The sequence below is a fragment of the Blennius ocellaris genome (genome assembly GCF_963422515.1).
Source record: "Blennius ocellaris genome assembly, chromosome: 23".
NCBI classification, from domain to species: domain Eukaryota; kingdom Metazoa; phylum Chordata; class Actinopteri; order Blenniiformes; family Blenniidae; genus Blennius; species Blennius ocellaris.
The window spans coordinates 7,626,281-7,640,031 of NC_137672.1; the positions used below are offsets into that span (position 1 = coordinate 7,626,281).

Consider the following 13,751-nt stretch of genomic DNA (forward strand, 5'->3'; position numbering starts at 1 on the left):
TGTTTATCACTGGTTCGGACTCGGCGGTCGCTCTCTCAACCAAAACAGACGCGTCTCTTTAACAGTGTTAGAAGTTCAGACGGGAGAGGTGTGTGTGTGCGCGTGTGGGGGGGGGGGTGCCGTAAGAGAGCGGCGCGTGAGCTGACGTGACGTCACGTTCGCACACTTTTGAGTTGAAGACAGACCGACGGATTGGAATACCGAGACATTGTGCCTTGAATTTAAAAAAAACGAAAAACGAAAAAAAAAAGAGAAAAAAAATATTGACAAAAAAAAACAAAAAACTTTTTTCCGTTCAGTTTGTTCTTGTTTCCTGAGAGAGGAGGAGGAGGAGGAGGAGTGAGGAGGAGGAGGAGGGGGGGGGAGATAAAATGGGAGGGTCGGCGACGGCGTTCTTCCAGGTTGTTTGTTTTTTGGGTTTGAAGGCGCGAGGAAACGGTCCTGATGAGGGCCGAGCGGTGAGGGAGCGGAGCGGCCCCGGCCAATGAGAGACCGGGAGACGGAGAGAGTCTGGTGCCAAACGGTAACATTCAAGGCGCTCGTCCTCAGTCCGCAGCGGAAGGGACGGCGTTGAGGAGTCGGCGCGTGCGAGCTTCGTGTGTCGGTAACGCGGGCGGTGTGACAAGAAATACGAAGTGGGGGTGGGGCGGGGGGTGGGGGGGGCAAAGCGGAAGCCCCCGGGCAGGTCGTGCCGACCGTAGGGCGGCAGACGCCACATTTCGACTTATTACCGTGCCTGTTTTCTGTGTCGGAAGAGGGGAGGGAGGGGGGGCCCGTGCTCCCAGTGTCTTGATGGGAGCCACTGCAGCGGGCACGAGCTCGGTTGGGAAAGGAAGGGGGCGGGGCTTCACGTGACAGACGGGGAGGCACACCGTTAGATGGGCCGCCCTCGCTGGAGCGGCGCGTGAAAACTTGAGAAGATTAAAAAAAAAAAAAAGAAAAGAAAGAAAAGGCAGCAACCAAGCGAGGTGTGAGGAGGAGTGGGAGACCTACTCGGAAAAGAAAAGCAAAACCTCGGTGGCTCTCCGCTCGTGTTGTTACTTGTCGTCTTGGCTCAACCGCTCTTGACTTCCTTTTTTTTTCTTTCTTTTCTTTCTTTCTTTTTTTTTTTTTTTGTTGCTATTTCCACATCTTTAGAGAAAAAAAAAATTCTGAAATAAAAAACTGAAGTGAAATCAACCTCTTCTGTGGAGACGAACCTTGATTTCTCTTTGTCTTGTGAGTGGACGGTCTATTTTTCTAACCTGCATGGCATTCAGTTACCGAGCGGTCAAGCCGGCGCCGCGGCCGGCGGAGGTGGTGCCTGCCTCCCCCACCCCCAACCCCCCGTGCATGAGACGAAAAAACCCAAGGGTGTTCAATTAATCTGACTGACGGAAGCCATTGTTTCATTCACGAGAACTGCTGCTAATGTACACACTGAATGTCCAACTAACGTAGAAACTCTTGGAAGAGAGGAACTTTATTTGTGACTGGAACAGCACCCCCTCCTCCCCCGTTTTTTTTTGTTTTTTGTTTTTTTTCCAACAAATTTCAGAGTCTCAAAGTATTAAATAACTTTAAAAAAAAAAAAAGGGGGGGGGCAGAGGGTAACTTTTAGTGCATGACAAAAGGCGAGCGTGTCCACATGACCAAAGGTTTTGAGAGCCGGGTGGGTGTGAGTGTGTGTGTGTGTGTGTGTATGGTGGGAGCCGGTGGGTTGACCCCAGATGACCACCCCCCCCCCCCTCCTCCCCCCCCAGATGCTGCTGTTCTACACATTTCTGCTCACCCAAGTGTGTCGTCTTGTTTCTAGAGGACGTACGAGCACTCCAGTATTTGTACCTCGGTTCAGTTGCATGTGTGTGAGTGCAGGACGAAGCCCTAACCCCCCCCCGGTCTGTTCACCTTTATACCTCATTGTGTGAGTACTGTATCTGTACCCCCCCAACCCCGTCCCAATCCCCTCCCCACGTTCTGTTGATGGTCCGCTGGCTGCTCTGTGTGTATGAGTGTGTGTGATTCTGTGAGTGTGTGTGGATGCTGGTTGTACAGTCGACTCCTCACTCTGTCAGATTTTGTCTCTGGTTTTCTCACTCATGTTCTGATGGCAATAAAGGACTTTTCATTGTTTGGTATACACTTTTTCTCACACGCTTCTTCATTTTTGCGTCACGCCGGTGCAGCCACCCTAAAAGTGTGTAAGCGGTGATGCAGCAGGAGTTTTTACAAGCCCTCTGCACACAGGTTAGCAATTTAATTTGTCTTGAGCTATGAATGAAGCCTGATGAATAAATAGAAGCCGTGCTATGGATTACCCAAACTTCTAACTTGATTTAAGCGTCCTCCACAATTTTAGAATTCGGCCTAATTAAATACTTTGTAACTATTATTTTGGATTATGAACTAGTTGTGAAATTTATTCCAGTAAATTCTACAGCTTTCCAACACGTTCACATGGTCTCATTGGTCCAAAAGCATTGTATTCAACATCACTGCCCCAAATCCAGCTTTCCCTTGATTTTCCCTCCATATGAATATTGGATCCGAGGAGCTGCATTTAGAATCTGCTGTGTCTGTGTGAGCTGGACTGGCTCCGCCCACACATGCCCATAATTGGGAAGAGGAGGAAGTACTTCCTCTCGTGGTGCCATGTGCCAGAGCAGAGCTGCCTGATTGTGGGAGGAGTCTATCTTTATTGGGATTGGATAAAACCCCCGATGACACTATAGAGGGTTTGATTTCTGATTGGCTGGTTGGAGCAACACACTTTTTAAAACCTGAAACAAGACGGGGAGAGAGGACAGAACTTTTTCACTACTGGGGAGTCACTCCAGGTATGGGGACGATTATTACTGTTGGAAAACCTTTTAGAAAGTGAATTTTGCATTATATGACCCCTTTAAAATAATAAAATAATAATAGTAAAAGTCAGGAAATAGTGCAGACACTTGTATGTATATATATATATATCAGTATATACACTACTCACAAAAAGTTTGGGATATTTAGCTTTTTGATGAAATTTATGGAAAATGTAAAACATTCATACTACAGCAATAACGTACGATGGAAGCGGGGCATTCGAGTGGAAGAATGTGCTGATTCAATTGTCCTGAAACGAAAACAGTGGAGTGTGTACCATGACGAGACATTTCAGTGTCTCAATAACTTTTCGAGCTGAGTGTGCAACTCAATTCTCTTGATCCATCCGTTTTATTGAGAAAAACGTTAAACATTAAAACTCCAAACCTTATGAATGCCACAATTTAAAAAAAAAAAAAAAAAAAGCAGGTTGTCGTTGTGTTCCTACTTTTATTGGTCTGTGTCTCCCCCTTTTGGACATCTACTATCAAAGTGTGTGTGGGTGTGAGCGCGCATTACAGAATATTATTGTCGCTTGGTTCATGTATTAAGTTTGCAGAGAAGTTGTTGTAGGCCCTGACGGCCCACCACTGTTCAAATGACTTTTTTGGACTGTAAATACGTCAAATGAATTTTATTTGTGATTTTTTAAAGAACATGTTTTATACTTTGTATGACACATGACGCAGCGACGGAAACCTCCAAACTTCCCTTCGTTTCGTCCAATGGTAGTCGGGGATTCTTGATTGACACTCCTCTCCACCAATCAAAATCCAGTGATTGTCCAAGAGGTAAAACTATGATGACGTCTGACGTCACTCCCCTAGTTTGGACTCTGCTGTTTGCGCCGTTCACAAAGACGGTGAGTATATTTTTTTTAGGCTTTCGTGGACTTTCACCGCTTTATCACCATCATACCTAAACCGCTTCACTGTGGTAGTTTCATTCACTCCCCCAGAGCAGGATAACAGATTTATCTGGCGTCTGGTTTAGCCGTAGTGACAGCAGTGGTTGGTGGCTGGAGTTAGCATGCTACTAGCTAACCGGCTTGCTGCTCGACGCACCGGAAGTCAAAACAAACTGTAGATTTTACCTGATTTAATTCTCCTTTTCGGTGTTTTAGCGACAATAGCTAAAGTTCATCTTTCATCGAGCGTTTCTATAGTCACGGTGTTGACGTGTGCCTATGTTTGGCCGCGTACAGTGGTGTTTACGAGGAGCTTTCTACTTCCGGGTGCTCACGAGCTCTGATCCGTCCTGTAGATAAGGAGGCTGGACGACCTTTGCTGCCCCCATGTCGCCTTACTATTTACCCCCCCCCCCCCTTTTTTTTTTTGTTTTTTTACAGAGACACATACTGGGGTCAAAATGGTGAAGATCTTCATCGGGAACCTCTCCCAGAACACGGAGACGGAAGAGATCGAGGCGCTGTTCACGCCGTACGGCACGGTGACCGAGTGCGCGAAATACAAGAACTACGCCTTCGTCCACATGGACGATCGCAAGTCGGCGACCAAGGCGATCCGGGAGCTGCACCTGCACAAGCTGAACGGCCGGCCCATCAACGTGGAGCCCAGCCGGGGGAAGAACAGCCAGGGCCCCGTCAAGCTGCACGTCGCCAACGTGGAGAAGGGCTTCGACCAGGAGCTGCGCGACCTGTTCGAGGAGTACGGCACCGTCACCGAGTGCTCCATCGTCAAGAACTTTGCCTTCGTGCACATGGCCAACTCCGACGAGGCCATGGACGCCTTGCAGGGCCTGGATAACTCCGAGTTCCAGGGTAAGGCGGGGTAGCTCCGATGCGGAGAGGGCGATCGCAAGATGCTCGTGACTTCCCAGTGGCTCAGACGTTCACTTTTGTTTCCATACCACGCTGATTTTCCAGGCTTATAATCAGATTCAGTTAAACAATGTTACATTGGAAATCACCTATAATTCTTCCCTCCCCGAACCCCCCAGTCAACATATAACAAGCAGTAACAACAAGCCAGACAGGTTGAACGGAAACGCATACAATAATAATACTGACAATAATCACTGCCAATAAAATCAAAATGCACACGAAAATGTAGTGTAATTAACAGATCTACAGCAGGCTTTCCTTACACATTATTAGTACACAGTTATACAATTTCAACTGCATCCATCTTTTGAAAATAGGCAAGAAAAGGGTCCCAGACATCGTGATTTTTTTTTAACTGAGCCTTTTGTTGTGTATCTGATTTTTTTTCCAGCTGTGTTGTAATACGTGACGTCACTGACCCAAAGTCTAAATACACGTGGCTCTGGATCCTTCCAACCCAGCAATATCCTCCTTCCAGCCATAAGTGTACAAATGCTAAGAATTTAATAGAATATATCGCAATTGTACTTTTCTTTTTATCAGTGTAACCTAAATTTTAGATTGTCTAAAAAGAAAATTTTTGGTATTTTATTTGGTGGAAAATTGGGTTAAATGGCATTTAGACTTGGACTTAGACTTTCTTTATTGTCATTGCACAGTGAGGAAACTGGCAACGAAATGTCGTTGCTTAGCAACCGGTAAAAGAGGCATTAAAAAAACGTAGTAGTAAAAAAGTAGCGCAAACAGACACACATTTAAAATAAGGTGCATATGAACGATAAATAAAAGAGCAGGAGGAGAAATGGGGTAGATTAAAATGGAATAATTGCAGAGTGTGATGTTATTTGGCATTTAGTCCACCAAGGTTGCAGACCCCTGGTTTAGTGTGAAAGGAATATTTGCCACTCACTGTTTTAAAACCTTCTGAACCGCATAGTGCAATAATATCAGGTTAGTTTACTGTGGTGAGGCACAGTTCTAATTATTAATTGGGCATTTTTGTCATGTTAAGATCCTGAACTAAAGCGGCGTGCAGAGAATAAAAGCTGACAACCAGGCTAAACTGTGAGGCGTCGCTCAATAATAAGAGTCTAATTGGTAAACGAGTCCAGACCTGCTGTCTGTTGTTTATCTCAAAAGTTCGACGCGTTTTGTTTTTCTCTCTCTCTCACTCTCTCACTCTCAGGAAAGCGGATACACGTCCAGGTCTCCAAGAGCCGACCGAAAGGCGAGGCCGAAGAGGAATATCCTCCGCCTCCGGGCTTCTACCCTCCCCACTACCCCGGGGAGTACATGGAGCACCCCTACCCGGGCCGCATGCCGGCCTACCCCCCCCCGCCCCCGCCGCCCCCTCCCCCGAGGCGAGCGCCCTATCCCGAGGCGGGCTACGGCGGCGAGCGGGACCCCTACGGCGTGGTGGATTACTACCAGAAGTACCGCGCGCACCCGTACGGCGCCGCGCCCTACGACGACGCCCGCCGCCGCCGCCGCCGCCCCCCGCGGGGATGCCCCGGGACCACCGGCTGGACCCGTACGACCGGCGCTCGCTCCCGGCACCGCCGGGCTACATGGGCCGGGACCGGAGCCCCATCCGGAGGGCGCCGCCGCCGCCAGCGGCGCCAGCGCACGGTCACGGCTTCTCCTACGAGCGGTCCCGGCTCTCGCCCGGGTCCAGGCCTCCCATGTACGCCCGGCCCCGGGACGCCTTCACGGAGAGGGTCCCGCCCCCGCCGCCGCCGCCTCCTCGCTACACCGGCTATTAGTCGTCTCCAGGGCAACGCCAGGTGAGAATGAAGGGTGGGGGTGGTGTCCTGTCCTGCAATTGACTCAAAAGGTGTTTGAAAGTCAGAAACCGTGACGTAGAAACTCGCTCTGAATCTCTCCAGGTCAACAATTCAGACATTCCTGCTGTAACGTCAGATATGAGTCTTGCGCGAAGCCCGTGAGTCGGAACGCGCTCCTTGACGTTCTGGTTGTGCTCTCTTCCCAGGTTTTAGAATATGACAAGATCGTCGCCGCCGTCGTCGTCGTCGTCTGCGGATGCACGTGGCGCTATAAGCTCCGCCCCCCTCTCTCTCTCTCTCGTCTATGGCGGATTGCGTTGCGTTCGCCTGAGACTTGACGGCGTTTTGCGGACGGCCATTTAAAAAAACCCAAAACAAACAAACACTGAAATCCACATCTGCCTGTTCTCCTCCTCTCCCTCGAGGTGACTTGTTTAGAAAAGGCCGCCGCAGTGTGACGCCGTACGCTCGCCCGGCCGGCGAGACCCTCGCCGACCTCCCAAGTCTTTGCACACGTGCCTCTGGAAATTAAAATTCTAACGACGCTCTCGAGTGGGCGGCTGGACAGTCGGCGTTAAATTCTGCGACACATTGTTGGCATGACGTAAAACTTCCAGTGTGGTTTTTCTTTCTTCTTCTTCTTCTTCTTCTTCTTCTCTCTCTCTCTCTCTGTCACACACACACACCTTGTGTTACCGTTTCCTTGCGAAGGTAGACTGCAACACCGTTGTGTATGATTTTATTTACTTTGCTCCCTGCCTTTTTAAATAAACAATATATAACCAAAACCAAAGCGCTCCAAACTGTCGAGTTTCTTCCTGGTTGCGTTTCCAGCCTGGCGGACCTTCGTCTCTCACAGCAGGTAGACTTGTAGGCGCTTTTTTTTTTTTTTTTTGCTCTCCACACCGCTTCTCCACAGCTCCACTAGGGGGCATGCCTTGTTTTTTTTATTTATTTTATTTTTTTTTTAAATGGCGGTTGCATTCTGGGGTCAAATAAAAACTCACTCCAGCTTTCGTATTTTTTTTTTGCTCCCGACTTTGTTGTTTATTTTTTTTTGCCGCACTTTTCCACCACCGGGTGTCACTGTGCCATATGTCGCATGCAGCTTTTTTTTTTGGGGGGGGGGGGGGTCCTCGGTGCTCCTCTGTTAGGCTCTGTGCAGGAAGTGCCGACTCATGGTAAGTCCCGAACTGCCGCCGCGTCGTCCTGCTTCGCCGTCGCGCCACATTCTGTCGGGAGAACCGCGCCACGTTTTGATCCCAATTGCTTGTCAGACTCCCAGCAGTTTTTTTTTTTTTTTTAACTCTTGCTGTGGCGCTGTAAAGTTCAGGCTTTGCTAGAACTGAGGTAGATACCGTTTGTTTTCTTCAACTTAAATCTGCTTTTAGCTCAAGGCTAGCTTCTTTTTTAAATGACTTCATTGGGGGAACCACTAAATCCAAAGTTTGCCGAATGGTTTCCCCGAGTAAATTCCAATAAACAAACCTTGATTTATATATATATTTTTTTATTTTATTTTTAATTGTTTTCCTTGGTGTCTCCGTCCACAGGACCTTCTGTTCCTCTCCTTCGGGTGGATTCCTGAGGCGAATTCAAAAAACACGGCAGATCAGATGTGGGTCCGAGCGTCTCGCGCCAGAAGGTAACCTCCAGGATCCGACGCGCTTCGTGAGGCTTCCTGATTTTTTTCCCCCGGACGTCCCATCTCGATTGAATCGTCTCTTCTCTTGCAGGCGCGGATCGACGCTCCGGGGACGTTTTGATTTGCTCACGAGCTGCTGCGGCGACTCCGGTGGAGTTTGCATGTCCCCCCCCCCCCCGTGTGCGTGGGGTTTCCTCTGGGTGACTCCACTTTCCTCCCACAGTCCTAAAAACATGGGAGGGTGGGTGGATTCCGGCTCTGTGACTCTCAAACCGTGGAGCTCCCTCTAGTGGAGGAGGTCGGAGCCTGCGGTCCCTCACCAGAAATGGCTAAAATCGAGAGGAATGGCTAAAAAAACAACTTAAAAAAATGTGTAAAAAATCGCTAAAATGCCTCGGGTTTGTAAAAGAATGGGGAAATTTAAAAAAAAACACACAAAAAGGATTTAAACGGAGCCAAAACAATTCTGGCAAAGAAGGTACATAAAACAGGAAATGAAATTTAAAGTCTTCATCTGAAATTGTCAGTAACACTTTAGAAATGCAACATAAGATGGTTTGTGGCTGGAGTTCAGTTTAATTTGGACGAAAGTGACACCAAAAAAAACTGTCTGATCATGAAGGTGGCCAGTTGTAAATACTTTTTTTTTTTTTTTTCAATTAAATATATTTGAAAAGATCTAAAATCGTGATGATGGTAGGATAAATTCTCCCAGATCCATCTTCCTCTCTGAAGTTTAAAGAACCACCGATCAAACGTATATGTTGGGTTTTTTGCAGCGTTTCTCTCTGGAGGGAAGTGAAAGTGGAAGCTGGTGCTTCAGGGGAACGGAGGCGATTTCTGTGCAGCAAAATAAAGAACCAAAGTCTTTTTTTTTCCCCCCATACTTTGATCCCTGCTGGTTTGTTTCACCATTTTCGAGATCCAGGAAGTTTTCAAGCTCAGTGGGTCACGCGACGTATGATTAAACCCTCAGTTATTTTATCTGCGACAAAACTCCGAACGAGGCGGACATCGTGGTACGTTGGACATCAGCAGTTGAGAGGGTGAAGAAAGGAGAAGTGCCTTTTTTTTTCTCCGTTTCCTTTACAAGAAGTGCAGAATCAAGTCGGTGAAACTCAAACCAGGTCTCCTTTAAACACGCCTCTTGTCGGTTGTTTGTCCTCATCCTATAAAAACTATTTTTTACTGGAGGAGTACCGAGCATTGACAGTAATCCCAAATCCTTTATGGACCCCCATCACTTGTTGTTGGTGATAAGCCACAATAGAACATGCCTCTTCTTTTATTGCACCTCCTGCTTATCACTTTTATGTGATTATCGATACTGAAGCGCTTTCATCATCACGTTAGCTTGTCTGCCAAATTTTGTGTCACTTTAGAGTTAACCGTAGCGCGTCGTCCTTTAAGGCAGTGTTTTTCAACCTCTTTTGAGCCGAGGCACACGTTTGTCTTTGGAAGAATCTGGAGGCACACCACCACCACCACCACCCGAAAATGTTAAAATGTGAAACTCTGTAGCCTCTATTAACAATATAAAGTCATTCTCATCAAAGTTTTATCAACAGGAATCAAATAAACAGAAAAAAAGTATTTCCCAATTTCTTTTTTTAATTTTTACTCACTCAGGGTGAAACCTGGACCTGATGGATGAAGAGCTGAGATCCTGGTTCACATTCTTCCTTTTTCAAAAACTTCTCCATCACTGTCACTGACACAGTACTTTGATACAAGATGGGAGCAGCTGCAGGAGGTGGAGATGAACCACACTGACGTCTGTTAAAGCCCCGTTTCCACCGCACTAAAAGTTTTGATTTCACCTGCAATGTTCTGTGCTGCCATCTAGTGGCGAAGAGTATTGTAGCGATCACGGAGTTGGTCGCCGCAGGGCATGATGGGAGTTCAGGTTATGTGTTGCCGGAGGTTATCGAGGGTTATTGTCGGGGTTGTTGTGTGTGTTGATTTGTGCTTGTGTTGTGTTTTTGTTCCTCGGTTCAGATAGTTAATTATTTTGTCTCGTTTGGTTTGTCGGATGTTGGTGTGCAACCATGAGTGAGAAATGTGTTGTGTGGAGTGTGATCCTGTTATGAAGTTCCAGTTGCGTGTGATCATGTCAAAATAAAAGCCTGTGTTAATCAGCTGGCAGAAAATAATCTCAACTCAGAGCAATTCTTCCGCGGCGCTCGCCACAGTATTAATACAGTATTACTCTGCACACTGCTCTCACAGCTGACAGCGGCTGTGAGAGCAGATGTTTTTTTCGAAAAAATGTGACACTGGATAATTTCCCACGGCACACCTGACTAGATCTCGCGGAACACCAGTGTGCCGCGGCGCAGTGGTTGAAAAACACTGCTTTAAGGTTATCGGTGTAACCTGAGCTCAGAATGTCGAGAGACGCTCGTCTCGAAAAACCCGTTTCCCGCAGTGTTAAAAGTCGCCTGAAGCGCCGGGCGAGTGGGAGGAACACAGTTATAGGAAAAGAGTTTTATTGAAGTCAAGTTAAATATATAAAGAAGATAGAAAAAAAACAAAACATGTTTTAAATACTTGCAAAAAGAAAATTGATCACAGTACGAGAGTGTTTGAGATGTAACGCCTATAAAGGTAGAGAGCATTCACATTACAGAGTCTTGTGCTTCGTCACGAGTAGCACACCAGGGACTCGTCCACCTCCAGGGGTCCGGCCGACGTCAGGGCGGTCGGGCTCCAGCCCGTCTCGCTGACGGGCGTCGTGCTCGGCACGCCGCCGGAGCCCGTCTCCCTGGAGGGGGCCACGGCCAGCACCTCGAACTCCACCTCGAAGCTGGCCCGGGCCTCGCCGGGCTCCCGGGTCACCAGCAGCTCGTACTCCCCGAAGCGGACCAGCGCCTTGTCCGGCAGGTCCAGGCGCTCCAGGTGGTCCAGCACGCGGCCGTTCACCGACACGCGGCCCCGCAGGCTCAGGTTCTGGAGGCTGAACAGCAGGTCGGGGCTCCCCGGCCGGCGGTAGGCCAGCAGGGCCAGCTGCTTGCGGGACACCCGGGGGTCCAGCAGGGCGTAGCTGCAGGCCTGGGCGTCCCGGCCCAGCCGCAGGGCGTCCTCGGCCGGGTGGGAGACCCGGCGGCCCACCGGGAGCAGGCCGAACTGACCCTTGCTGGCCTGCTGGGGGTGGTGGAGCTGCAGGCGCAGGCAGGAGGGGAGGTACTCCTCCGTCTCCAGGGTCTGACTCACGTTCATCATGAAACACCTGAGGAGGAGGAGGAGGAACACATGAGGACGGGAAACACATGAGGAGGGGAAACACGTGAGGAGGAGAAACACATGAGGAGGGGAAACACCTAAAGAGAAGAAATGCGAGGAGGAGAAACACATGAAAAGGAGAAACACACGAGGAGGAGAAACACATGAGGAGCAGAAACACACGAGGAGCAGAAACACATGAGGAGCAGAAACACATGAAAAGGAGAAACACATGAGGAGGAGAAACACATGAGGAGCAGAAACACACGAGGAGGAGAAACACATGAGGAGCAGAAACACATGAGGAGAAACATGAGGACAAACACTTGAGGAGAAACACCTGAGGAGGAGGAGAAACACATGAGGAGGAGAAACACATGAGGAAGAGAAACACATGAGGAGCAGAAACACACGAGGAAGAGAAACACCTGAAGAGGAGAAACACAGGAGGAGAAACACAGGAGGACAACACACGAGGAGGAGAAACACCCGAAGAGGAGAAATACATGAGGAGAAACACCCGAAGAGGAGAAACACCTGAGGAGGAGAAACACAGGAGGAGAAACACCTGATGAAAAACACGAGGAGAAACAGGCAAAAAGGAGAAACACCTGAAGAGGAGAAACACACTAGGAGGCGAAACACATGAGGCGAAACACCTGAAGAAAAACAAGAGGAGAAACAAGCAAAGGGGAGAAACACCCGAAGAAAAACGCCTGAATAGGAGTAACACATGAAGAAACACCCGAAGAGGAGAACCAGGTCAAACCAGCACGTGTTAGAAAAGCACTTGTTGTCTTACCAGAGGAAAATGGTCTCTGCTTATTCTGCTGGTCCGAGGAAGTAACGGAGGCTGTGAGTAACGGTGCGGCCGCAGCGTAAACAAGGTCTGTGTCGCCTCCGACCCGAGCTGCTTTTTCAACTCGCAGCGAAGTTTCGTCACCCTCTCACAAGACATAATGCGTTCAGGAACAACCCGGAAAACAAGTCGGAGCAGCAGATGATAAAACAAGGCGGGCTTCGGGGGGAACTAACTTGTACTTACTTACGTACTTACTTTATAGTGCGTGGAGAAGTTATCAGTCATAAACGTGGAGCTTTTTGTGCTTAGAAGTTGATTTTTCCTGACTATTCCCTTAATTATCCGTGCCGCAATGTTGAGCACCTGAACGCATCACAGTACAGAATTTCCCAGTTGATGTAACCAGGAGTAAGTGAATACTTTCATTATCTCCTCCACGTCCTGGAGGTTTACAGCCCGACCGGGAAACACACGTCTCGTGTTGAACCACAAATATAAAAAGCACGGCGAGTCATTCAGTTATCTGAAAGTTAGATGAAAAAAAAGTTGAACCATGGTAAACATGCAATACGTTTGTTACCATTAATGAGAGTGTAAACTATAACATCCACTATACGTATGTTTGATGAGCAAAGTGCAGAAAGAAAATGGGTTTATTTCAACAAAATCTGGTTCTGATTATGTATTATTAGATTATTGCTCGCAGTTATTACATCTTACTTCTATTTCAAATATTCTACTACACAGATGACAAATAAAAGGCCAAAACAATTGTATTATTGTCTATTATTACACTATTGGTTGTTCCAGATCACTGTAGGCCTTTGATTTCGTGGCTAAAACATTATTTCCAACATGCATATTAGAGTATCAGAATATCTGAGGACTAATCTCGGTTAAAAAACCCAAATGACTGGAGGGTGAAACTATGAATAACTTCGTTAAAACCATTATTTTTTAATATTAGGTGGGCTATAGATTAATCAGGATAATACAATTTTTCTCAAGAACCCAATACTGTAACAACAGCAGTAAACTACATATAAAACCTTTTTTTTTTTACACAATTCTGTTTATTGAATTTTCACATTTAATGAACAAACAGCAAACAACCCCGACCCCCCCCCCCCCCCACACACACACACACACACACACATACCTCCTCCATGTCAAAAAAATTATCCCGAAAGACAAAATAAAGAGTCACCAGCAATGAAAGTTTTAATATATAAAGTAAACGATAAAATGAAATGGAGAAGGAAAAAAACAAAAAAAAAACCACAATGCTTCGTATTTGATAGTCTGCTGCTCCATCTCTTCCTCAGAAGACTGTCGTCCTTCAACACAACTGTACTTCACTCAATATAAAGAAATTCTGTTATTTTTAAACGCACATTATTTCTGAATTTCTAAACGGAGTGACACTCTTCTAAATATTCCACGAGTTCTCCGGCTTTTAGGAGTCTGCTCAGTAAGCAGAGGACCAGACTGTTAAGAGTCAGTGACTGGTTAAACCTTCCTACAGGAGAGACGAAATGATTCAAAAGGCACGTTTTGTCTTTGGAACAAATGCTTGTTGTATATTAAAACAACAAAACCACATACAATTTA

The 13,751-nt window shown here is 47.3% G+C and overlaps 3 protein-coding genes across 3 annotated transcripts in view; 2 read left to right on the forward strand and 1 right to left on the reverse strand.

The window, feature by feature from the left end:
• LOC308147256 (RNA-binding protein FXR2-like) overlaps positions 1 to 608 on the forward strand; it is a gene marked incomplete at its 3' end in the record, with an annotated part of 9,145 nt that extends 8,537 nt beyond the window's left edge. Inside the window, 1 exon segment of the mRNA XM_080519362.1 lies at positions 550 to 608. Within this exon segment, the coding sequence (XP_080375488.1) occupies positions 550 to 608 (59 nt within the window).
• Positions 609 to 3,676: 3,068 nt separating this feature from the next.
• LOC308146945 (RNA-binding protein 4.1-like) lies at positions 3,677 to 8,115 on the forward strand. The gene is given in 5 exon segments (XM_080518959.1): positions 3,677 to 3,706; positions 4,193 to 4,624; positions 5,874 to 6,158; positions 6,161 to 6,471; positions 8,025 to 8,115. Coding segments are annotated over 3 exon segments (987 nt in total). The 5' UTR covers positions 3,677 to 3,706; positions 4,193 to 4,212; the 3' UTR covers positions 6,451 to 6,471; positions 8,025 to 8,115.
• Positions 8,116 to 10,698: 2,583 nt separating this feature from the next.
• tifa (TRAF interacting protein with forkhead associated domain) lies at positions 10,699 to 11,338 on the reverse strand (the record flags this gene model as incomplete). Its single annotated transcript, XM_080518960.1, has 1 exon — positions 10,699 to 11,338. One exon carries the CDS (start codon positions 11,336 to 11,338, stop codon positions 10,760 to 10,762), a length of 579 nt encoding a protein of 192 aa, XP_080375086.1. The 3' UTR covers positions 10,699 to 10,759.
• Positions 11,339 to 13,751: the final 2,413 nt, after the last annotated feature.